This window comes from Mustelus asterias, chromosome 23 (genome assembly GCF_964213995.1).
Source record: "Mustelus asterias chromosome 23, sMusAst1.hap1.1, whole genome shotgun sequence".
NCBI lineage: Eukaryota > Metazoa > Chordata > Chondrichthyes > Carcharhiniformes > Triakidae > Mustelus > Mustelus asterias.
In genome coordinates, this window is record NC_135823.1 from 25,625,668 (window position 1) to 25,651,665 (window position 25,998).

Consider the following 25,998-nt stretch of genomic DNA (forward strand, 5'->3'; position numbering starts at 1 on the left):
CACTGTCACTGGGTCAACATCCTGGACCTCCCTCCCTAACAGCACTGTGGATATGCATACACACATGGACTACGGTAGTTCAAGAAGGCAGCTCACCAACACCTTCTCAAGGGTAATTAGGGATGAGCAATGAATGCTGGCCTCGCCAGCGAAGCTTATATCCCTTCAATTAATATATTTTTTCAAAGTTTAATTTTAAAAAATGAAGGGCCACTATATTTCTCCTTAATTAATAACATGTTAACTATATCACAGCAATGTGAAGCCTCTAAGTGTATTATTTCATTAGCAAACCATTAATTATGGAGAAAATCCAAGAGTCCCCAGTTTTTCATTGAAGAGGATTTCACTCTGACTTCAGTGTGATGGACTGAGCAATTGGACGTGTGCCTGAAATGGGCACTGAACCTCATTCTTGCATTTAAATGGCAAACTACTGACACCACTGGGTGCCCATAGTAATGCATTGAACCCTTTCTCCTCCAGTTCACATTCCAGTAAGGAGGAAAGAAGATAGGGTTTTCTAAATCTGTCCCAAGTGCTTAAATAGTCATTTGATGCATCATCAACCCCCTTACATGAGGTACTTAGCCATGCTGATTACAATTTTAGCTCAATACGTAATGTATTACCAATAATCTTTTTCACTTTTGTGAATGGATTCTTATTCACTCTGCACAATGTTTCATCATTCCTGATCTAAGGACTATTTCAATTATTCACATTAACATCCATTTGGCCATTATTTAGCTCATTGGTTTGATCTGTACAGACCTCTTTTGATCATCAATCTCTCCTACAGCAGTCAAACAGCTGGGTACAATTGGCAATTTTTCTACCAATATTAGAAGTATTCTTGTTCTATATTGTGCGTGACTAATATAACTATCAAAGAACTCAGAACAGATATCTGTGGAAATACACTAGTCTGTCTGCTCCAACATGTTCTTTCCATTCATCAACGCCTTCAGATTTTTATTGCTAAGCAGTTTTAAATCCAGCTAACTACCTTACTATTCATTTTGAGAGATTTAATCATCTCTAAAAGCCACACAATCTTACTATCAAATGCTTATTGAATAACTAAGTAAATACAATCCTCTGATCCACCATCCCCAACAAAAGAATAATCACTTTTTTTTATTCATTTGTGGGACATGTGTGTCGCTGGCTGGCCAGCATTTATTGCCCAACCCTAGTTGCCCAAGGGCAATTAAGAATCAACCACATTGCTGTAGCTCTGGAGTCACATGTAGGCCAGACCAGATAAGGACGGCAGATTTCCTTCCCTAAAGTGATCTAGATGGGTTTTTCCAACAATCGACAATGGTTTCATGCTCATCAATAGATTCTTAATTCCAAATTTTTTTTATTGAATTCAAATTCCACCATCTGCCGCGGTGGGATTCGAACCCGGGTCCCCAGAACATTAGCTGAGTGTCTGGATTAATAGTCTAGCGATAATACCACTAGGCCATCGTTCTCCCTGTCATTTATAAAGCATCTTTCATGCCCTTAAGATGTTCCAAAGTGCTTTACAGTCAATCAGCTGACCTCCCCAGAATTCCTTTAAGTTCTTGAAGTATAATCCATAGCACCCAGAGTTATGCAGATTGGTCCTTGCATCATTTCTGTTCTTTAGGTGAATGCTGATTGCTGCATCTGCATCCAAGTTGGGGTGGTGGTGGTGGGAAAAAGGGAAGCAGCAAGTCCAAACGTTTGTCTTTAAATTACATCCGGCTTTATAGCCAGAAATTGGCAAACGGCTGAGAATTGGAATTTTCATCAGCTCCATTGAAGGTATTTCTCTGAATTTTAGGTATTGTAATATTTCTGCTTAATACCACTAGAATTTGGAAGATTCAAAATTGATGGATGCGTTGTACCTTGGAGGTGTTGGATGTTGGTTAGAGATTGTTTCTGCCTTCCACTCTGTCTGAGTTCTTAGTCTGTTTGTTGAGGAGAACATGGACAAAATCCACCATTTCTGCAGACAGAGGGAGAAGCTGGAAAGTGAGCCACGTACCTCAAAGTCCAGCTCAACAGAATCAGTTTGGTTCAAGTCATAGTCAGTTCAAGTCCAACTCCAAAACAAGAGCATAAAATCTAGATTAGCACTTCAGTGTAGTGCGAGGGGGAAGTGCAATGAAAATCTTTCAAATGTGGTATTGAACCAAGGCTACAGAGAGGGAGGTACTCCAGCATTATGGTTATCATTCAACACTGTGATGAGGGATTAACTAGGTCATTCATTTCATTACTGTTTATGGGATATTGTTGTGCATAAATTAGCTGCCATTTTTGTCCACATACACTTCAAAACCAACTGATTGATTGTGTAGCATTTTGGGATATCCTGGAGCGAGCTTTGAAAGATGCCATTTAAATGCACAAGGGATATTTCAATGGGCCTTGGAGCAGGCCATCTTTTATGCCCAGAAATGAAATGCAACACAAAGAAAGAATAGCTTGGATTTACAGAGCACCTTTCAGAACTTCAGGATGTCACAAATGCTTCACTGTCAATTGAACAGTGAAACATGATCAATGTTCGCAAAAACATGGCATCCAAAATGCATACATCGACATTCACAGCAGCGATGAAATATGATCAGATAATCTGTTTTAGTGATGTTGGTGAACAGATAGGTATTGGCCAAGACAGGAGTGGGAGGGAGACCACCTTGCATTACTACTAAGAAGCTACATATGTTCTATTGCATCACTCAAGAGGCTCTCAGTTTAACATCTCATCTGAAGGACAGCACCTCCAACAGTGCAGCACTCCCTCAGCATTGCAGTGGAATGTCAGCCTAGATTTTGTGTTCCAGCCTTTGGAGTGAGACTTGAATCCACAACCTTCTAATTCAGAGGTGAGAGTACTACCGACTGATGTCAGAATGATGTCTAATTAAAGAAGATACAAATAAACAGGCTATTTTCTACATAAAAAGAAATAAAATTAAACAGTAGCATTCTAGAAATATAAATTTTCCTGACCATGGATTAGGAAACACACCAGGGGGAAAAAAAGACTAAACAATACCATGACCAGATTTTGATAACATTTATCTCTAAATTGTTCTGGATATGTGCTGACTTTGCTCCTTGCAAGTAATCCTGATCTCATGGTTAAAATAAGTAATAATGCGATGTGCCAGTTTGTGAATTTTATCAGCCTTGAAATCCTGCCGATTTCAGTATGACTCAAAGGAGATTAAAGTTACTATTGTGATCAGGAAGCAAAATGTGACACTGGGGAAGTCATTGGAATAAATGAATCAGATTTTTACTCATTCCTCCAGATTGATGCAGCCTGTTTTGTGTTGAGAAGTCTTTCCAAAAAGGGAGAGAAAAAGTACATGCGGATTGCTTCATCACAGTTTCTATTATTTACACAATATATAACCTGAAGGTACTACTCTCACCTTTGAACTATTCCTGACTGCGTTTAGCCCACAAACATCTCATTTTGAGTTAGAGTAACCAGCACCAGATATCCATTAATTTCACTGGGAAACTATTTTTGGTATAGTTTGATCTGTGCTGTGCTGTGCCCTTACACCAGAACTTCAAGTTCAACTGCATAATAGCTAAAAGAACAACTCTCTTCTTAAAAAAAAGTTTCACACAAGTTTGGGGCAGAACACATGAAAATATGAATGCATCAAAGATTCCACACCACGGTGGCACAGTGGTTAGCACTGCTGCCTCACAGCGCCAGGGACCTGGGTTCGATTCCAGGGTCACTGTCTGTGTGGAGTTTGCACATTCTTCCCGTGTCTGTGAGGGTTTCCTCCGGGTGCTTCGGTTTCCTCCCACAGTCCAAAGACGTGCGGGTTAGGTGGATTGGCCATTATAAATTGCACCTTAGAGTCAGGGGGACTAGCTAGGGAAACTGCATGGGGTTATAGGGGGGAATAGGGCCTGGGTAGGATTGTGGTCGGTGGGCTGAATGCCTTCCTTCTGCCCTGTAGAATCATAGAATTCTATGAATAAGAGTGCATCATATAGTACTGAGCTATATAGATCAGGAAGGCAATATTTGATTTCTGGTTTGTGCAGACTTAGCCCCTCTCAGTCAAGGTATCATAGGGTGCTACAAAGAGCTTTCACATTCCAGCATCTAGAAAGGGCAACATCTTTTCAAGCTATCTATTCGAGATTGTTAGTGATCCTTCCAGACGTCTGTATATTTTGCTGGGTATGGACAAGGTATGAGTCTCAGAATAGCTTTGGTTCAAGTTATTAACTCTAATCCCTATTTATGTAATAATAACAGCCACTAAATGTAAGCTATAATTGATGCTTACTTACCCCAGTTGACCATATTTAGGCTGAGATGTGTAGAGTGAAATGTTCCATCTTAGTTTTATAAATAAAGTCAATTGTAGGAATGCCAACTACCTACCATCACCCTCTGCCTCCCAATGCTGTAACTCTGGTTTAGCATTTCAGTGTTCAGTGGACCAGATTCATTTCTATTTGTATCATTGCACATCACCACACAAATTAGGCGCTACACGGTACCTTCAATGATACAGCACTCCCACTGCACTGTGATGGAGTGTCAGCTGAGGTTTTGTGCTCGAGTTCCAGAAGTTAGCTTAGATTTTATGCTCAGACCCACAACTTTTTGACTCCGATTCTGGCAAAAGTGCTAAACAATGAGTCAGAATTTAAATGGAGCACCTACCTAAGGTCTTCAGGGGCCACCTATCCTACCTGTAACTCGGCCAGAAAGAGTAAGGCAGCTACATTTCACCAAGGAGATGGTCACTAAATTGTACCACCTCCTTCAACTGGACTTGCAGGCCAAGGGAGCGCTGCCAGTGTCCTTCAAGATTAACATGGCCCTTGACTTTTACACAAGCAGATCCTTCAAGACTGGAACTGGTGATTTTACCAATATTTACCTATTTGCCCTGTATGCCAGGAGAGGAATTGCCGTAGTCTCACTAACCAGAGAGAAGCAGGGAGACTGAGCAGGTAGCTTTGCCAAGATATTGAGATTCCCAGTGCTGCGGGAAACACTAGTGCATGAGTCTGCAGGTACCACAGATTAATGGAGAGATGTACTACACGCATAAGGGGCCTCCTTAATGTGCAGTTGGTGTGCAACCATGCAAAGGAATCAGGTCAGTGACTCTCAGGTTACTGACTGCAGCCACAACACTTTCATCCCATGTAAATCAGTCATCCCTGCCATATTTGAGGCAATATGAAGAATCAAAAGTTGGATACTTGGTGGCAAGGTCCAGCCCTCTCCATGTAGCCCATCAGGAAGGCTCATTAAGTGGTCAGCGGGAATGGGGATCAGGTGCGAATGTGGAATTGAGGTCCAAGATCAGCCATGGTCTTACTGAATGTCAGCAGCTTCGAAGGGCCGTTTGTTCTACTCTTACACATTTTTTCTGTGGAATTGGCACACATGCTATCTTTTGCCCCTTACCTGGCTGTGGCTCACTTGTGTCCAGTCTGTACATGTACAGCATTGATATCTGAGCTGATGGTTGCAAAATGTCAAATCAAGTGACAGTGCTCCTTCATCAAAGGCCTGTTCATTCTCGCGCACTTTATGATGAGGTTACACTGGCTGACCAGGTGGCAGGTCTTGGGTATCTGAAAGCAAGGATGCAGATGAGAATAGTTGGGGTGAGGGGAAAAGGTTCAATGGAAAGCAAGGGGTCCATGGTTATACTATGTGAAGCTTGCACTTCATGCTGGACAATGAGATGAAGGTGAAGTGGAATTTGAGAAGGTGCATAAAGCAGGAGCATACTATTATCTTGGATGTTCTTGGGTATGCTGAATGCAGCAGTTTCAGTCACTGTCAGCATAATAATGCACATAGCCATCTCCTCCAAGGGGTTCAGGAGATTCAAGCGCTTCTGTTCCCCACCAGTTCTCTGATACTCTGTTTCCTCTGTAACCTTGTTCTGCAAGAGAGAGAAGAGTGTCAGTGAGTATGTTGCAATGTGTTTTGGTGATGTGCCTGTCACAGCTGAATAGCTGGAAGCGTGAGAAAGCTGTGAAGTGTGAGTGAAAGGCTTGTAGCATTGGTGGAACATCTAAACATTAGGCTTGGATCCTGACTGGTGAGCGATGAAAGATTTGATGCATTGAACAATGTATGATGTTGGCAGTGCAGGGGTTAGAATATGGTATTAGAAGATGCATTCACTAACCTTGATTACCTTTATGGTCTGACACTGCAGCTGGGTCCTTGGGGTCAGACACCTTGAATCAACTTCTACTTCTACCTGATCCCATTCCCTTGGCAGCGTGCAGTTTGCTTTTAAAAAATGCAGGCTAGCTAGAACTCATGCTATCCATGCATGCAACAAGGTCTTCTGAAGAGCACGCAGCTACTCAGCAACCCATTTAGTACTGGACTGCAGGTCACAGTCGCGGTGATAAGCAGGTAGGACAAAGTTCTGGTGCTCCCCACATCACTTCGACTGGCTGCAGGGTAATCATACTTCACAATCCTTGCACCCACCAGTGGGCCTTATCCGGTTTTTAGCCCAAACATTGGAAAATTCACCCTGTATGTTGAGTCAAGACTGAAAAAATAATCAATAATTTGAGCATTTTTTGACGATACTAAATCTATGCAGCAGTACTAAATCTGTGGCTCCATTATATTTCAGACATTTGGTGAATACAATACTTACAACTTTGATAGAGAATAGAAATAAGGGGTTCAAATTTAAAAATGTAAAATATTTGTTTAAGGTGAATGAAAATGTAGTAAGTTATTAAAAGACGCTGACTGAAAGCTGGTATCTAAATTGTTGAAACTTTTACCAGCTGATCAAATCACAGCTCATTTTCACAAAGCAACTTTCAACCTAATTAATATGGATTTCAATCCTGTGATTCCTATGATTTCAGGTGAGCAGTGGATGGCATATTTTATTCTAACCTTGAAAAGAAATCAGAGTCATCTGTGTATGTGCTTTAAAGTTTCTACTGGGTCTTAACTGAAACCTTTTTCTTGTTTTAGGTTCCAGAGAATCATTGCTTTCATCCACAATTTCAGCCAATGAAGAAGTCATGACTACCCTTGAAGAAGTGATCATGCACACATTCCAGCAATGTGTCTATTACATTACAAAGGTTTGTTTAGATTACAGATACACTATTGTCAAAAGAAAGTAGATATATAGAATATCTTCCTACAAAAATACATATTGAATCATTCAGAATGGAGAAGGTGGATATGTATTTAAGGACAGGATAGAGGTTAAAAAGAATCAGTAATAGATCTTGTTGATAGACCCTATGCTTCCAGGATCATAGGAACATTTTATGATTTCTTGGGAGGTGGCCGTCGCTGGCAATGGCAGCATTTATTTCCCATCCCTAATAGTCTTTGAACTGAATGGTTTGCTAAGCCATTTCAGAGGACATTTAAGAGTCAACCACATTGCTGGAGGCCAGACCAGGTAAGGATGGCAGATTTCCTTCCCTAAAGGACATTAGTGAACCAAATGGATTTTGAGACAATCAGCAATGATTTCATGGTCATCATTAGACTTTTAATTCCAGATTTTTATTGAAATTCCACCATATGTCATGGTGGGTTTCGAACCCAGGTCCCGGGTCTCTAGATTACTAGTCAAGTGACAACATGACTGCACCACCGCCTCCACAATAATACTTGGAATGCACCTAATTGGAGTAATATAATGAAATTTATTACATTTGATATAATAGGTCTTGTGGCACAGTGGTAGTGCCCCTGCCTTTGGACCAGAAGCTCTGAATTCAAGTCCAACGCCAGGACCTACTGGCTACGGATTCCACCACTTCCTCCACTATCCCCCAAAGGGAAAAACAGCATGGGCATGAAGATATGTTAAAGCAAAGTACATTTTATATTCTAGAGTTTCCTGTCACACACCTATAGGAATGAAGATGAAATTTCATAACAATTTTATTTGCTCATTTTACCCGCAGTTATTCATTTTCACAAAAGATTAAAAGATTTAGGGAGCCTGCAGATTGTGTATCAAATTTAGAAATGGCAGGTTCAGTGGGCAAAATAGTGCTTTCTTGCCATATTTTTATGTATTATTTTATACATCCTTACAATCCACTGATCAAGAACAATGGTGCATAGCAAATGTGGAAAAATGAACCAGTTTCTATAGGATCTAAAGCACAGAAAGAGGCCACAACTTGTCTCAATGGGCCCGACTCTATCCTGGCCCCACCTCCTGGGGCCTCCTTCATGGAGATGGGCCAACAGAGTAGAGATAATCTGGCCCAATCTGTATGTGGCCAGATTATTCTGTTTTTGCACATTTATGGTTGCAAACCTTTGGGTTTGAACTGCACGTCCAGTTTAGGAGGCAACTACTTCATCACTTTTTTATTAAAAAGTAAACAAAGTCACGTTTTCAAAAGGTTTTGGAGGCTGTATCTTCTGCTTATCGGTATAGATCAAAGGGTGGCATTTTCTGCTCTGGAGGCTAAGAGCAGTGGTGGGCAGGATTAGCAGCAAGTTTCTCACTGATTGGTAGGTCAGGAAATTGAACGCGATCTTACACTTGGAAGCTTATTAATTATGCATTGGTGAGTAGCTCTGCAAATCACAAGGCCAAGCAGCCAATGAGTCATCTGCGCCACCCCACCATATTACTACTTTCAGCCCAGCTGTGTGGATGACCATGGCTAAGATGGCTCCAAGCAAAATGGTGGCAGTTCTCAGGTTCAGCAATGACTCCCTTGAGGCTCTTATTCTGGTGTGCACCAGCACTGGGATGTTCTCTACTTCCTTCAAGTCCACTAACCTCACCTCGCCAGCCTGGGAGGCGGTTGTAAGGGAGGTCAGATCCACGAGCACCCACCCGAGAAATGCCATCCAGCGCTGGAAGAGGATGAATGATCTCATTCACACCACCGGGTAAGTCATCATTCAGTTCGCTCCAAATGCATACTCTCATAATGACGTTATGCACTCAATGTCACTCAGCTCAGGGATCTCACAAAAGTGATATTCATGAAAAGACACTATGGAATCCTGCTTGCTCAACTGCATTACAGTCAGAGTCATACAGTATGGAAAAGGCCCTTCAGCCCATCGAGCCTGCACCGACAATAATTATCACTAAAGTCACGTTAATCCCATTTTCCAGCACTTGTCACATATCCTTGAATGTTATGATATTTCAAGTGCTCATCCAATTACTTTTTAAGGCTTGTAAGGTTTCTGGCCTCCACTACCTTCCCAGGCAGTGCATTCCAGATTCCCATCACCCTCTGAATGAAAGCTTTTTTTTTCAAATCCCCTTGAATCTCCTGCCCCTCACCCTAAAACTATGCCCCCTCGTGATTGAATCCTCAACCAAGGGGAACCGCTGCTTCCTAATCACCCTGTCCATACCCTTCATTATCTTATAGACCTCAATCATGTGCCCCCTCCCCCCAGCTTTCTCTGCTCTACATGATCCGCTATCCAGTCTCTCGTTATAGGTCAAATGCTCCATCCCAGGCAACATCCTGGTGAATCTTCTCTGTACCCCCCTGTAGTGCTATCCCATCCTTCTTATAGTGAGGTGACCAGAACTGCATCCAGTCCTCCATTGGAGCACAGCATTGGAGGGTTACCACTCATGTTGTCTCATCATCAAATAGCCGTCTTCATTATTTGTGACAAAGCACAAAACTGCAGCCATGATGATCTCTCCAGTCATGGATCCATCTCTGTGGCAGCAAACGGTGTCTCATTCTGGAGTCAAGTCCACTTGACTCGGGCATCTGGGAGTGCCTCGGGATGTATGAGTCATGGCAACTCCCAGAGTACCTGCCACAAACGTGCATGATGTGCTTCTGATGGTCGCAAAGCAGCTGAACATTTAGGGAGTGGAGCCCTTTCCTGTGGATGAACATCAGGGTCAGTTGTCATGGAGCTCTCAGAGTGACATGTGTGCAATCAATCGCACCCTTTACACCAGGGAAGCCAGAGATTGCGTGAAACTCAGGAACCTAGCATCCTGGCTAGCTTCATCCAGTGTGAACTTTATATAATGAGCCAGATTGTAGCGGCCACCTGTCACGTTGATACATTTATGTGTTGAGGACTGAGAGATGCCACATACGTCCTCTGTGGATCCTTCGAACCCACTGCAAAAAAATAATTGAGTACAGCAGTACCTTCAGGGGCACTGGCAGGGGATGTCCTCCCAGTCCATGCAACATTAGCCCCTTCTGAGAATGTGGCAGATATGAGCCACCACATATCTTTACAAGCGTAGAGGGCATGGCATTGTCTTTTGCTCATTTCCAGATTGGAATGGTGTTTTTGGTAGACACTTGCCTCCGAGGGATGGGTCTGACCCCCTTATCCTCTGGGTCTTGCTGGGGTTCCTCTCGATCGTGGTTCTCAGACTGGGTGTCTTCTTGAAGCTGTGCTAGGCAGCACTGGGCCCTTCTCCTCCTCAATCAGATCACTGCCATCAAGAAGGCAGCATGAGAGCAGGTTCCATTATTCAACCCTCCTCCTCCCCGTAGATTGATCCAATAGATTAAAGAGTAAAGGGCAACAATAGTAAAGCTCCCAATCGCTATCAGAAAGCCACTTTCATGCCTTGGAGTCGCATCGTACTATTCGCCTTTCCCTGGTTCAGCGTTCCAGCTGAGGCACAACTCCAAGATCTGAATGACCAAGATGCCAACCCAGCTACTTGAGACATCTTAATCCAGAGAGTTTGGAAGAGGCATGAGTACATCCAGGAAATGTTCAACCTTACCTAATTCACTTCTACTATGTCTGATCTGGTATACATGATGTGGAGATTCCGGTGTTGGTCTGGGGTGGGCACAGTAAGAAGTCTTACAACACCAGGTTAAAGTCCAACAGGTTTATTTGATATCACGAGCTTTTGGAGCACTGCTCCTTCATCAGGTGAGTGACTCACCTGATGAAGAAGCAGTGCTCCGAAAGCTCATGATACCAAATAGACCTGTTGGACTTTAACCTGGTATTGTGAGGCTTCTTACTGATCTGATATACAATTAATGCCTAATCTGTAGCAATGTGGTTGACTCTTAAGTGCCCTCTAAAATGGCCTAGCAAGCCACTCAGTTCAAGGGCAATTAGGTTTGGGCAATAAACGCTAGCCCAGCCAGCGACACCTACATCCCATGAACAAATAAAAAATAATGCAAATTAATGATTATTTTGGGACTAAATGCTTTTTGAATCAACTAAGCATATTCTGTTTTAATTAGCACTCAAACTTTATGGCAAATCACTCTGTTAGATGTTGTCTATAAAATAAAGTATGTAGCTATCACAGAATGTTAACACTACAGTGCATAATTTATGACTTTGGTATAAATGATCTGGAACCCATAGTTTAGAAATTGCAGTTGGCAATATTAGTGGACAAGTGTTAGCAAGTGCTATAGTTATTCTATCGATTGATATAACACAGGCATAACCTTTATTTTAAGTGGCTGACATCTCTAAAATAAATGGTTCATCTGTTAACATTGCATTGCTGAATTCCAGGAAATGCTATTTATAGGAAACTAGACCGACTGTGTATTTTAAGGTTTTAAGAGTTATTTTGGTAAAAGGGTGAAAACAGGCACTAATTGGGAATTGTGCTAATTAGAGATATCTGTCTGACAGCCTAGCTTTAGCATGGTGTTTTGCTACTAATTGCTAATCACCGTAATTTGAACTTGCCTGGCTGGGTGTGCTAAATCAGGTACCCGCCGCTTCAGCACTCAGGTTCTCATTGCACATAATTTTCATAGAGCAGTATACATGGCGGCGGCATTACATTTCAGGAAGGCTCAGGGACTGAGTAAGAGAGCTCACAAGTATTCAGATGTGACACTGGAGGTCCTGATGGAGGAGGGATGCCCTTTACCCACAATGAGGGGTAGGAATTCACATCGCTTCCCTGCCCCATTCTGCTGCAGCAGCTGGTGCTGCTCTGCCTGGCCTCATCTCCTGCTCCCGTTTCTCCTGCAGACCAAAGGGGAGCCATTGCAAAATGTTGGTAACCAAGCACTTCCTTTCTCCAAGTGATATCCTAAAAGGTGTCCAATAATGTAGATTAGCACAGCATTGACTCTTCCTGAAGTCCTCAGAGAATTTCTGGAACAAATGTTGACAAGAGTGTTGCTGTGTTAACAATGTGTCCTAGAAAGTCTCCCAATTTGTTTCTGAAGTTCTCTTCAAACCTCCCTCAGCACGCGGACAGTTAGTTAAAAGTGATTAAAACCTTTAAGTAGTGTTCAAAATCCTCCGCAACAACTGGTTTACTCCTACTCAGCTAGTCACTGTTAGGAAAGGACAGTAGTTCAAGTGCTTCCCAACAAAATGCCATGCCGTCTCTTTCGTGAGTGTTAGCAGGCAATTTAAGTGATAGTTAGCCCCTTAACTATCGTTCAGGTGGCCATTCCAATTGTAAGCTTCAACTCATTTACAAGGATGACATCTGTGCTAAATGCGAGATACGCAGGCATCTTATTTTAAGACCCAATCTTGGCCGCCATGGAGGTTCTTTAGCACCTACAGTATCTGGGGAAAATTGCCCCCTCACTCTTTCCTGCATCAAGCTTTGTCCTCTTGATGGTTTTTGGACACAGCTAAAGGAAATGGCCCTCCATATATGCTTCATATTTTTCTCCAAAAACTTGCAATACCTATTTTATCTGCAGGCAAGTATAAAATCTCTGCTGCAGCCAATGTGGGGGGGTCTCCAAGTTTCAGAGAAGAAAGCAACATCCAATGTGTGCAACAAAGTTACCTCAAATCCAAGACTCAATCCCCATGATGGAGATTGTAGGCATGAATCTGTCTCAGAGGATAGTGGACTGCCACTGGATTGCATATCACTTCTGGATTGAGAAGTGGGGTGGCACAGTGGTTAGCACTGCTGCCTCATAGCACCAGGGACCCGGTTTCGATTCCCAGCTAGAATGACTATGCGGAATCTGCACGTTCTCCCTGTATATGCATGGGTTTACTCCGGGTGCTCCGGTTTCCTCCCACAGTCCAAAAGACATGCTGGTTAGGTGAATTGGCCATGCTAAGTTCTCCCCCAGTGTACCCGAATAGGCGCCTGAGTATGGCGACTAGGGGATTTTCACAGTAACTTCATTGCAGCGTTAATGTAAGCCTACTTGTGCCACTAATAAATTTTCAAAAGCATCATATGTTATAGCTGTTGAGGCTCACTCAGGATTGGCAGTCCCTTGCACAGCTGGCGCAGATGAACAATGTTGACCCAAGGTGGATTAATGTTTTTCTCCTTCCGCCAGACTTTCTTTTCTCCTATATGGTCATTTATTTGGTCCTCTGCTTCTTCCAAGCCCTGCCTGACTGTTTATCTCCAGGCAGTCCGGTCAGCAGTAAGGACTTCCCATGCATTGACTCTGATCCCAGTCAACTTGAAGTCTTGTATGCAGACATCCTTGTATTGCAGACATAGGCAATCTTTTAATCTTGTGTCCATAGCAAGCTTGCATGTCTTTGGGAATGTGGCTATCATCCATTTGACTCACGTGCCTTGGCCAACAGTGTTGCCGCTGACTGAAGATGGCAAACATGTTGGGGATCCTTGTGCGCTGGTGTATTTCTGACCAGCAGCAAGTATGGCGTTTGCTCCTTTTGCATTTTTCAAGTTATTTATGTCTGACTCCAAAGTGACAAAATTGATAGACTTCATTAGTTCTCAGTTAACTGGATAGAAAGTGACAATTGGAAGAAAATTGTCATTGAAGGGGAAGCTACAAAAATACATGAGGATGAAAGTAACAGAAAGATATGCTGATAGCAAAAAGTAAGGTGGGAGAAGACTCGCACAGAGTATAAACACAGAACAGTTGGACTGTATTATCTGTATCTGTGCTGTAATCTCAATATAATTCCATGTAATTATCACATTATTTTTATACACTTCCTGGCAAGTGTCCAAAAATGACAGATAGTGGCTTTGGTTTCTTGTTCTGCATTGTATGTCTTGTCTGGCTTATTGTACTTTGCAAGCCAGTGAATTATGTTTTCTTGTTAGTTCAACTGCTAAAACAATAAAGGACAGTTGCAATGTTGATCACCTCCTGTGCCTATATAGAGTCATAGAGATATACAACACGGAAACAGGGCCTTCGGCCCAACTTGTCCATGCCAACCAAGTTTCCTAAACTGAACTAGTCCCATTTTTCTACATTTGGCCCATACCCATCTAAACCTTTCCCATCCATGTACCTGTCCAAATGTATTTTAAATGTTGTAATTGTACCTGACTCTACCACCTCCTCTGGCAGCTCATTCCATATACGCACCACCCTCTGTGTGAAGAAATTGCCCCTCAGTTCCCTTTTAAATCTTTCCCCTCTCACCTTAAGCCTATGCCCTGTAGTTTTGGACTGCCCCACCCTGAGGAAAAGACCCTGGCTATTCACCTTTTCTATGACCCTCATGATTCCATAAACCTCTATAAGGTCACCCCTCGTGCGCTAATCGATCTTGAAAGATACCAAAAACATAACAATTCCTTTCTTGGCTAGAGGTGGTGTATGGTCCAGGAGATGGGAGGGGAGAATCGCATAATTTATTCAGTCAACATAAGTACAGAAGTGTGGTTTCCAATGTGTCACATCACCAGAACCCTGCTCATACAGCCATCCAATGTTGTAGAGGTTTGACTGTAAGCTTTACAGGAAAATCAAGTAAGCTGATTCACAAAAGTTTAATAAGGACCAGTATCTTATCACAAGAAATTTTGCTTTCCCCAGAGCACAGGCAGAAATAGTGATTGAAATTGAAGTATATTACTATATGAAGTATATAGCCTGTAATGCAAGTCCCAAAGGATTAACATCAGAAAATAAGTGACAATTGATAACTCTATCCCCATGTCAGTGTAAAGTTTTTGGTTTTTCTGGGGGTAACTTAAAGACTGTTTGGACAAATAGCAGAGAGATTACTTTTTCTTAGTCCTACCTTAAGGTTAATATTCTGAATGGTGAAATTGCAAATTGTAACCTTTGCTGCTGCAGTCATTCTGTGCTGGCAAGGCACAGTTTTGATAGCTGTGTACCAGCCAGTGAGCAAAAAGGAAGACACATTTGGCTTAGTGGAAGTAAAAGCAAACAGGTAATTTAAAACACAAACGAAGAAACATTATCTCCTCAAATGTCACAGAATTACTGAGTATATAACTTTAAATATTTCAAAGGGAAATTGGTTTTAAAAAACAGCCATTACCATTTCACTAGCTTTCAAAAGTGGTTTTACCAACCTTCTCTCAGTCAACATAATGTGCTTACACAGGTGCTAAGGCCTGTTGAATGACAGTGTAATGACAGGCCCACTAAGGCTGGGACAGATATTGCTCACAAGCTCATCCTCCCCCTTCAATTATTACCTTAAATCTTTGCAATTGTTCCTGTTTCAGGGTCCAGTTTCAAATGAGCTTTTTCTTTCAAACCTACAATATTAAATGTTTGAAGAATTTAAATAAATACATTATTTAATCCCAAACAGGCACAGCCTGAGATTCATCACTTATTCTGCTCAGTAAATGACTATAAATACTAAAAAGAAAATGTGCTTACTGAGGGTACAAAGGTCACATTGTGTAAATATCTCTGGTACCAAACGCGAGGAATTAATCCAAATTAATCCGTGTGATTTACAAGTTTAGTTAAGCTTGTATTCATACCCTTGTGGTTAAGTAAGTTCCAGACATGAGGAATCTGCATTCTTTTTCTGTCGCGGACTAGAATAGACATGGGACAAATTATTGGCGCAGCTGAATAATCAAACCATTTGGACAGTCATAATATTTAACTGACAACTAAATCGGCTTTATGGATTTTAAAAAATATATCACGTTAAACGGGCCTGGTGACTCAGTACCATAAGGGGTCACTGAGCGATGGAGACAGAGTATTCTCAGGTCTTGTGTTGAGTTAGGTGAGCTGGCCAGGTCACAACCAGCCACTGTTTGCTTGACCAGCAAGACCAAATCCACCAGGCATCCTGCTTCTGATTGCTATCCAATAACTCTCGCCAGAAAACGCAGGACTGTTTAAAGATTTGGCACAGTTTGGATTGCTACCCTCACTACAATAGTCTATGACTTGCTCGGTAAATAAAAAGCACAAGAAAGCCCCAAATTATGATTTTTAAAAATTCATTCATGGGATATGGACGATGCTGGCTGGCCAACATTTATTGCCCATCCCTAGTTGCCCTTGAGAAGGTGGTGGTGAGCTGCCTTCTTGAATCACTGCAGTCCATGTGCTGTAGGTTGACCCACAATGCCGTTAGGGAGGGAATTCCAGGATTTTGACCCAGCGACTGCGAAGGAATGGCGATATATTTCCAAGTCAGGATGGTGAGTGGCTTGGAGGGAGAAGAGATCATTAGGAACACATGTTTGGAAATGAACATACCAGAGACTATGGTTTTTGATATCTTTCAAAAAAGGTACAGTTTGTGGTAGGTGCATTCTCAAAATGCTAATCTGCACGGTATGTGACTATGGCAGTGGCACAGTGGACTCACAGGAACCCGGGTTCGATTCAGGTCTCGGGTGACTGTGTGTGGAGTTTGCATGTTCTCCCCGTGTCTGCGTGGATTTCCTCTGGATGCTCCAGTTTCCTCCTGCAGTCCAAGTATGTGTAGGTTAGGTGGATTAATCATGGTAAATGTGCGGGGTCATGGGGATAGGGCAGGGAAGTTGGGCCTGGGTAAGATGCTCTTTCAGAGAGTCAGTGCAGGCTCAATGGGTTGATTGGCTTCCTTCAGCACTGTAGATAAATCTATGGCCTAAGTGAGAGCAGATGCATGAGTGCTTAGTATTGCTGTTAACTGCAAAGTGGACATAGGTTTAATTCTTGAATGTTATCTTTCCTTACCTTGAAAAGTACATAAGCATAGATTAAGCTTGCCATCACAGCTGAGGTAGAGTTTAAAAATTGGCAAGTCATGTTGCAGCTTTATAGAACCTTAGTTAGGCCGCACTTGGAATATAGTGTTCAATTCTGGTCGCCACACTACCAGAAGGATGTGGAGGCTTTGGAGAGGGTACAGAGGACATTTACCAGGATGTTGCCTGGTATGGAGGGCATTAGCTATGAGGAGGGGTTGGAGAAACTTGGTTTGTTCTCACTGGAGCGACGGAGGTTGAGGGGAGACCTGATAGAAGTCTACAAGATTATGAGAGGCATGGACAGGGTGGATAGTCAGAAGCTTTTTCCCAGGGTGGAAGAGTCAATTACTAGGGGGCATAGGTTTAAGGTACGAGGGGCAAGATTTAAAACAGATGTACGAGGCAGATATTTTACACAGAGTAGTGGGTGTCTGGAACTCGTTGCCAGGGGAGGTAGTGGAAGCGGATACGGTAGTGACTTTTAAGGGGCGTCTTGACAAGTACATGAATAGGATGGGAATAGAGGGACATGGTCCCCGGAAGTATAGGGGGTTTTAGTTAAGTCGGGCAGCATGGTCGGTGCAGGCTTGGAGGGCCGAATGGCCTATTCCTGTGCTGTAATTTTCTTTGTTCTTTAAAAACATTATTGTTTCTTGTTTTACAGTCTCTCTATGTTACACTTCCTGCCTTCTTCGATTGCAATCCCTTCCATACCAAGCATGGATATTCCGGAATGAATTCTTCTTCTCTCCCAGAACCAGTTCGCAACATCATGCAAATATACCAGACAACACTGGACCTCCTCCATCAGTATGAGGTGCACCCCGAAATCGCAGCACAGATGTTTGCTTACCTTTTCTTCTTCTCCAATGTTTCCCTCTTCAATCAGCTTATGGATAGAGGTAAGTTTAACAATGTATAGACACTATATATAGTATTACACCAGAGAAACAGACTATTTGGCCTAACTGGTCTATGCTGCTGCTTATAGTCCACATTCCTCTTCATATCCTTCTGTTCCTTTTCCCTTTGTATAATATTCCAGTTTCCTCGTAAATGCATCTATTAGTCGTTTGGTAGTATGGAATTTGACTAATTCTGTAATTCTAAAAAACCTTGGCCGTTAACTGCTCCATAGCGCATTGTCCATTGCAAAGCCTGTACCAATCAAAGTCCACTTGCCAACCAATCAGACCACTCTTCTCATGCAGTATCAATTGCTGTTCTCTTTACAATTGGTATTCTTGTTTATCTGCCCTGATGAATGCAGGGTGAAAATCTTCGACAGCATGTCCCTTTTTTTCAGCAGAACTCACATGCATCTTTGCTGTCCATTTCAACCACACCAAGTGGCAGCAACTTTCATTTTCTCACCACCTTAAATAATAAGTTTCTCCTGAATTTCTTCTTGTAGATTTATTAGAGACCATCTTATAATTATGGCTATTAATTTTGTTACCCTCACAATTAGAAACATGGCTATGTCTACCATATCAAACTCTTTCTAACAGATCATGGGCCGATTTTCCCGCCCCGCTACACTGGTCGAGTAGCATAGTGGGGTGGGAAATGTAAGCAGGAGGCTAAAAATCTAATTCCCGCCTAGTGGCTAGCAGGTCACGATTCTCCCGGGCCATTTCTTTTTCACGTAATCACCTGGGAACAGCGCAGGGCTGATTTCAATATTCATGATCTCATTTGAATCTCTTTAGCGAGCTCCGGACAGTATTGTCCGGGCTCTCTTTGATTTCCGACCTCACTGGTGAAGGTTTCCACCAGTGGGGATCAAGCTGGTCCCCATTGCTGGGAACCAGATGTGATGGCCTCTCCATTGGGAGGCCATTGAGACTCCCAGGGAGGTCACGGGCAGGGCGCGCAGTGCCCACTGTGCACCCTAGTACTTCCAGCCTGGAACCCTGCAGTGCCAGCTTGGTACTGCCCAACAGGCACACTGGCACTGCCAGCCTAGCACATTGGCAGTGGCCACCAGGCAGTACCAAGGGGGTGGGACCTGAGGGGGCAGTGCCTCGCAGGGGACAGGGCCAGACAGGGTGGAGCCAGACCAGTAGGGGAGTGGGTGAGGTAGGAGGGGAGGGAAGGGGGGCTCAGCATCGGGCAGTGGGGGCTAGTGGTGGGGCTGGCCATTGGTGGCCAGGGTTAGCCATCAGGAGGCTGGCGATTTGGGAGGGCGGGGATGTCAACCATTCTCCCAGTACACTGGGAGATCAGTGCATGCCCGATGGCCCCCTGGGCACTCTGCTGCCAGCCTCTCCAGCGGGTTTATGGCTCCACCCCCCCATTACTGGCATGACTTGACGTGTGTTGCACAGAGTGCTGTAAATTCATGAGCCTCAGCTCACCCAAAATACGGCCGAGAAAACCTCCCGCTTTCCTGCCCGTTGGGACACTTTGATTTTTTTGGGGGGGCAAAATAGTCTCCCCATAATTCTAATAGATCGCTTCTCTTTTCTAGAGAAAAATCCACAACCTGTTCAATCTTTTCCATTAGTAATCCTGCTGAATTGTTTTTATACGGGCCAGGACTTTTTTCGACAATAGAATAAAACTTGTGTAATGAAACATGAGAGTAGATGCAGCAGGCAGTCTTTAATAATGCAGTTGCTGCCTGCAGATTATCTAGAGACTCTGCCTACTGGGATTAATAATGCAGTGTAAATCTATCCATACTGAGTGTGGGAAATAGCTCATTCCAATGCAACTTGTACATTCTCACTTGCATGTGCTTTTGTGCAGCAATAGATGTATAATAAAGTACAAGCTCTAGTACTGCACAGAGAGTAAAGGTGAATAATCCATAAAAATACTCATCAGGCGAGGGAAAAGCAGTGGGGAAAGATCAGAGCATTATCCTTGCGGTTCACTTTGCAGCAACTCCAGCTACAAAGTCTCCAAGTATGAAACATTGCAAAAGGGTAGGCCAAAACTCAACCATGTTGTCTCTCGTTGCCAAATAAATGCCAAAAAAAAAACACAATCTGGATTTTTATATACGGAATAGCAACTTGGGTTAGGTACTGGAGCATAAGTAGCACCTGAGCACTGGAAGGCAATTCCTTTCATTAAAAAATATGAAACATATTTTCGAAGAGATATTGCAGCACTCTATATTGGACTAGACCATGGATGATGGGAGTTAGTTTCCCAGTAGGTTGAAGGAACCAAAATTACCACAACCAATCCCACGCCCTCTTCCTCCACCCGCCACAACCCCCCACCTCGACCCACCCCCTCGTCAGCACAAATCTTTTCAGATCAAAGTATCCGAGCAGCTTGGTTAAGAGAATTTAGGTAGCAGTTTGCTGATAATCCTGAATGCTGCAGAGAGAATAAATTAATATCTGGAGAAATACAGGTCGGGGATGCAAGCAGTGGGCGTGGGGGGAGAAAAATCATTAGTTTTAGAATGATCATTAGCTGCTGGCTCCCTCCAGATCAGTTGCTACAAGGACATTGTATAAAAACATTCCTTTGCTTTAGTGCAGAAACTGCTTGCACTTTGTTCATAGCATCACTGAGGATCACACCCCTGGGATGCCTTCTCAACACGCACCATTTCTCATTGGTCTTGCAGACAGCAAGTGCAGTAAATGAAAAAGTGTGGCCATAAAAACCACATCACCCAATATCACCACCACAGCCATCTATCTTCCACTGCATTAGGTTCATATTAGCTATTGCAGACAGAACCTTACAAATATGCCCAACATCTGAATTGTGCCAAAAAGAGTGGGAGACATCATGGAATACGTAAAACACCATCTTACAATCACTATTTCTGAAAGCATTCTGATTGCATATCTAAATAATGGTCATAGAAGAGTTTTATGAAACTGTTTCATTTCAACACATTAGGGAGTTACTGACTCTGTTTAAGGTGATGGAAACTCCACTCTGTACATAACAGCACAAAATGAACAGCATTAATTAGTAAGAGCAAGCAAGACAACAGCTGCTCGCACCACTGCAGTCGTATTGGAAAAATTAAGTGCCAGGAGTTTAGCCCATTCCAAATGAAACTTGGATTGGTTGTGAGGTTAGTTCGGTGTCGGAGTCAGGACTGGAAAATCTTTGAGTCCCATGTGAAACTCCGTTTGGGCAGCTTAGGGTGTGTTGGACTTGCATTCAGAAAGCCTTTGGTTTCAATCCCAGTAGAATATGAGAAACTAACAATTGGGTGTAGAGACAGAGCAGTGTTCTTTATGTTTTTGTTATTTCCTTAGCTATTCAGCAATAGGAATGTGTGTCAGCCACACACCTAGATAGTCATTTCATGCCTAATGGAGCCAAAGGTTTGGGCATGTGCTTGTAACACTGTGACGTACTGGCAGCAGTCAATGTCTCTCACCACCAATGGGTACTGGAAAAATTACTCCGAGAGGATAGTCTCTTTGGTCTTATGCAGTAACCTAACTTCCCATAATTAAGCCAATGTGCAATGATTTCGGAATCCCAATTGTCAACTTCTGTTGAGGGACAGTATGTATAAGGAAGCAATTCTTTGGGTGCGAGTAAGATAAACTGAACTGAGCATTGCTTGTATAATTGCTAAAAAATTATAATTGAAAATGCTCTACTTCTCATTTTCTTTTTTTCCCATGATCAATTATAAATTAGATGTTTATGTTTCTGACTCTGAATTCTTCTTTTCCCGTACTTTTTTCTGGCAATAGTGAGTGACCACAGGCTCTTCCATGGGGAGTAGTATGTTGATGTTTCTCTGTGTAACTCTTGACAGGAACATACTGTATGTAACTTAAAACTGCCTTGAGATTTGGACTGTTTGGATTCAGTTCAATGTGCACTTGGAACCTTGGTTCCTCAAAAAGCAGCAATTACTAAAAAAAACTACATGGTATTTGAATTGCATCTCCTTAAATAAACTTCTTATTGGATAAGATGAAAAAAACAAGATGAAGCTGAGGTACTTAAAAGGTTGACAGTCCCCAAAGTAGAAAAGTCACCTGGACTGGAAACGGTGCTTCATAAGTTACTGAAGGAACAAGCGCCTGACTGTTTGGGATGGGATCAGGGATTAAGGGTGCCCATCATTCCTGGAGAGAGTTTGGAGGCAGCCACAGGGGCTATCCAGTACAGAGGCAAGCTGTGCAAAAAGATCCATCTTGGTGCTCTGGGACTTACGTCACAGCTACTTAAATAAAACCAAGAAAATAACAAATGTCTTGCCCCTCATCCCCCCCCCCCCTCCCCCCCATATACTCCCCATGTCCATCCATGCCAATTCAATCCCCCCACACCTCCCTTAACCCCAATATCCTCCCTGCCAACAAGATAAAAGGTATGGATAAAGTAGACACGGAGTGGATGCTTCCTCTTGTGGGGCCCTTCTAGGATTAGAGGTCATAGTCTTAGGATAAGGGGTAGCAAATTTAAAACAGAGTTGAGGAGAAACTACTTCTCCCAAAGGGTTGTGAATCTGTGGAATTCACTACCGCAAAGTGTGATGGATGCTGGGACAGTGAGTCAATTTAAGGAGGTGTTAGACACATTTTTAATGGGTTATGGGGAGAAGGCAGGAAAATGGGGGTGAGGAGCATATCAGCCATGATCAAATGGTGGAACGAACTCGTTGGGCCGAATGGCCTAATTCTGCTCCTATATCTTATGAACTTATGAACAACCTGTGCCATTCTACCCACCTCCTTGATCCTTTATAGTCCTGATGCCAACTCATACCAACCCAAGCCCCCACCCACCACCCTTTGCTCTTCTATCCTCCATGACATCTCCCCTAGTATCCACCATAGGCAGACCTCCATTCCCAAGTTGAGATGAAATAAAACAAAACTCTAAATGTATAGACTTCACTTGTGTAAAAAAAACACTTTCATTCATAAAAACACATTCACTAATTGTGAAACCTTTGACCACAATCTTCGCATTCTTCTTGTACATTGGGATGGTTCTAGAGGAAAAGAGGATTGTAAATGTTACAATCTTGTTTAAAAATGAGAAGAGGGATGAATCCAGAAATTAGAAACCAGTCAGCTGAATATCTACGGTGAGAAAACTTTTATAGTCAATAATCTAGTACATAACTGATGGGCATTTGGAACAATGTGAGCTAAAAGTCAGGACAAATTTATTCAAGGTAAATTATGTTTGATTAACTGGATTGAGCTCTTTGGTGAAGTAATGGAGAGGGTTGATGAGGGTAATGCGTTTGCTGGGGATATGCACTTTGAAAAGGTGTTAAGCAAAGTACCACAAAATAGACTTGTTATCAGAATTAAAGACCATAAGATTAAAGACAACCATGGCAGCATGATTACAAGACTGAATAAGGGACTGAATGCATGACTGAAGGTGGTGAACAGTTGTGTGGTAGGGAGGCACACAATGGTGTTTCCTAGGGTTGGTATTTGGATCAATGCTCTTTTTAATATATGTCAATGGCTTGGATATACAAGGCATAATTTGAAAATTGGAAGAAATGTAGTAAGCAACAAGTAACAGATGTCAGGAGGATATGGACAGACTGGTGAAATTGATAGACATATGGCAGATACAATTTAACACAGAGAAGTGGGAAATGATAGATTTTGATATGAAGAATGAGGATATACAATATTAACCATTTTAGAGGAAGTTCAGGAACAGAGAAATGGGCATGTAGGTATACAAATCTGTGAAGTGACAAGTTGAGAAGGTGGTTAACAAAGCAAGTGGAATGCTTAGCTTTATTAATAGAGGAATGGAACCTTAAGCAATGGAGTCATGTGAACCTTTATAAGCTTGAGTACTGAATTCAATTCTGGCCACCATGCTGTAGTAAAAATGTCAAAGTCTTGGGAGAGGTTGCAGAAAAGATCTATTAAAATGCTATCAGGGATGAGGGACTTCAGTTATGTGGAAAGACTGGAGATACTGGGGTTGTTCTCCTTAAGAGTACAAAAGATTGAAAGGAGATTTAATAGCAGTGTTCAAAATGATGAATGGCTTTGATATAAGAGTGAAAATAAGAGCAGCAGGTTCAATAAGAGGAGACGGATATATTACTAATAGGTTTAAGGTAATTAGCAAAAGAACCAGTGGTGACATGGGAAGCATTTTCTTTATATACACAGGATTATTGTGATCTCGAATGCACTCCTTGAAAAGGTGATGGGAGATGATTCATAGTAAGTTGCAAAAGACAATTGACCTAAATAATTGAAGGAAAAAAACTACAGGTTATGGGGGAAGAGTAAGGGAATGGAATTGATTAGATAGTCTTACTAAAGAACCCACACAGGCACAATGGGCTGACTGGCTACCTTCTGTCCTGTATCATTCAATGATTCGACATTTGTCCATTGGTTCTTTGTGGGTTAATGGCTTCAGAGGATTTATTGATCTTTCAATATGTCTCTTACTAAAATATTAACTTGGCGATCGCTAAATATTCATGCAGTGTCTCTTTGTGTTGTCAGTCAAACTGTCAACTATATGTTGCAGTTGGTCAATGAATTCATCATTTTATATGCAAAAGGATTTAATGAATTTCCTGGGGAACAAATTTTAAAACAGCTGCCAACAGCAGTCTTTAGAAAGGAAGTGGCAATTGAAACTAACACTTGCCTTGCCAGGAACTGATTGGTTCAAGGCTCAAATCAGGATTGGAGTCTGTAATGTAAGATGACATGCCAGTGCAGTAGTGAATGAGCGTTGGAGTGATTTAGTTCTTCTCTCATGGACAAGATGTTAAATTGAGGCTCCATCCCCCTTTCCAATGTTAAAAATCAAATCGCACTACTTGAAGAAAGATGCAGAATTGTCCCAGTGTCCTAACATTTCTCCCACAGCTAATAATGTTTCCAACAACAAACTAACTGGGCATTCATTGCATTGTTTATGAAGCTTCGTTGGTAATGAATGGCTGCCAGAAGATGAAGGGCTGGAATTCTCCCAAAAAAATTCTAAGTGTTGAATTCACGGGAAAACTGGTGTAAATCACGATTGTTTTTTCAGTGGGAGTTCAGACTAGAATCTCCCACACTGCAATGCAGAGGTCACGAGCATGAAGATCATTAGATTTCAGGGGAACAGGGCCTATTCCCACCTAGGAAGCTGAAATCAGCGGGCCTCTGCGCCCCACATTGTCAGCCTCCCGTTTGCTGGCCAGCCCGGGACCCCCGCAGTGCTGCCCCCCCAAATCCCCATCGCAGCCCGCCTGACCATTCCCAGCCCAGCCCTGACCCCCCCACCCCATACTACCCAATCTCCAGCCCCTCCTACCCCGCCCAGTGCCAATCCCCCCCACCCCGTCACAGTACAGACATCCCCACAGGCAGACCCCCTTCCCCCAGCCCGTCCTGAGCTCTGGCCTCCCTCCTGACCCCATTGATCCCGATGGCAGAGTGGCAGCTGAACCCCCCACTGATCACCCCTAGGCCCCGCCCTCATCATGCCTGCCCCCTTGGCACTGCCCCATTCCAGGTGGGCAGTGCCAGGTTGCCCAGTGGGCATTGGCACCTTGCTCCTTGGGCACTGCCAGGGGACAGGCCGGCACTGCCAGGGTGCCTATGCCCAGGGGACACCACCCCCCCACTGCCCGACTCCCTGGGGCGCCCCAATTGTCCCCCTTTCACTCCAGCGGGGTCGGGCTGCTAGTTCCCTGAAAGTGGGGAGCTACTCTAAACTCTGCTAGAGTGAAACACTCTGGTGGGGTTGGAGAGGCCAGGGGGCCCGGAGAATTCAGTCCCGGGCCCGCTAATTTCATTAAAATTAGATTTAAATAAAGATTTAAATGACTTGCCTATCTTCCCCGCTTTTTCCAGCGCAGATGTAGTGGTGCCGGAAATCCTGCACTGGGAGATGCACATGCAGCGGGAACGCATGTGCGAATCCCGCGCCTGCCTGGCCGCGAGATTTTCCCATCCCGCTGCACTAGAAAATTAGCACGACGGGGTGGGAGAATTGCCCCCGAAGTCGAGGAGACATTTCAGTATTCTAATGCTATCAATAGAAACGTTTCTAACCATGCAATTTCTTTGCTGTGCACTTGATACAAAATTGAAAAGGAGAAAATAAGCATGGGTTTGTTTGTATTTGACCCATCTCCCATTTA

General features: G+C 43.0%; 1 protein-coding gene across 1 annotated transcript in view; it reads left to right on the top strand.

Moving 5' to 3' along the window:
• radil (Ras association and DIL domains) overlaps positions 1-25,998 on the top strand; it is a 119,632-nt gene that overhangs the window by 69,926 nt on the left and 23,708 nt on the right. Inside the window, exons 7-8 of the mRNA XM_078240150.1 lie at positions 7,010-7,122; positions 17,575-17,812. Coding sequence (XP_078096276.1) covers positions 7,010-7,122; positions 17,575-17,812 — 351 coding nt within the window. The remainder of the gene's footprint in view (positions 1-7,009; positions 7,123-17,574; positions 17,813-25,998) is intronic.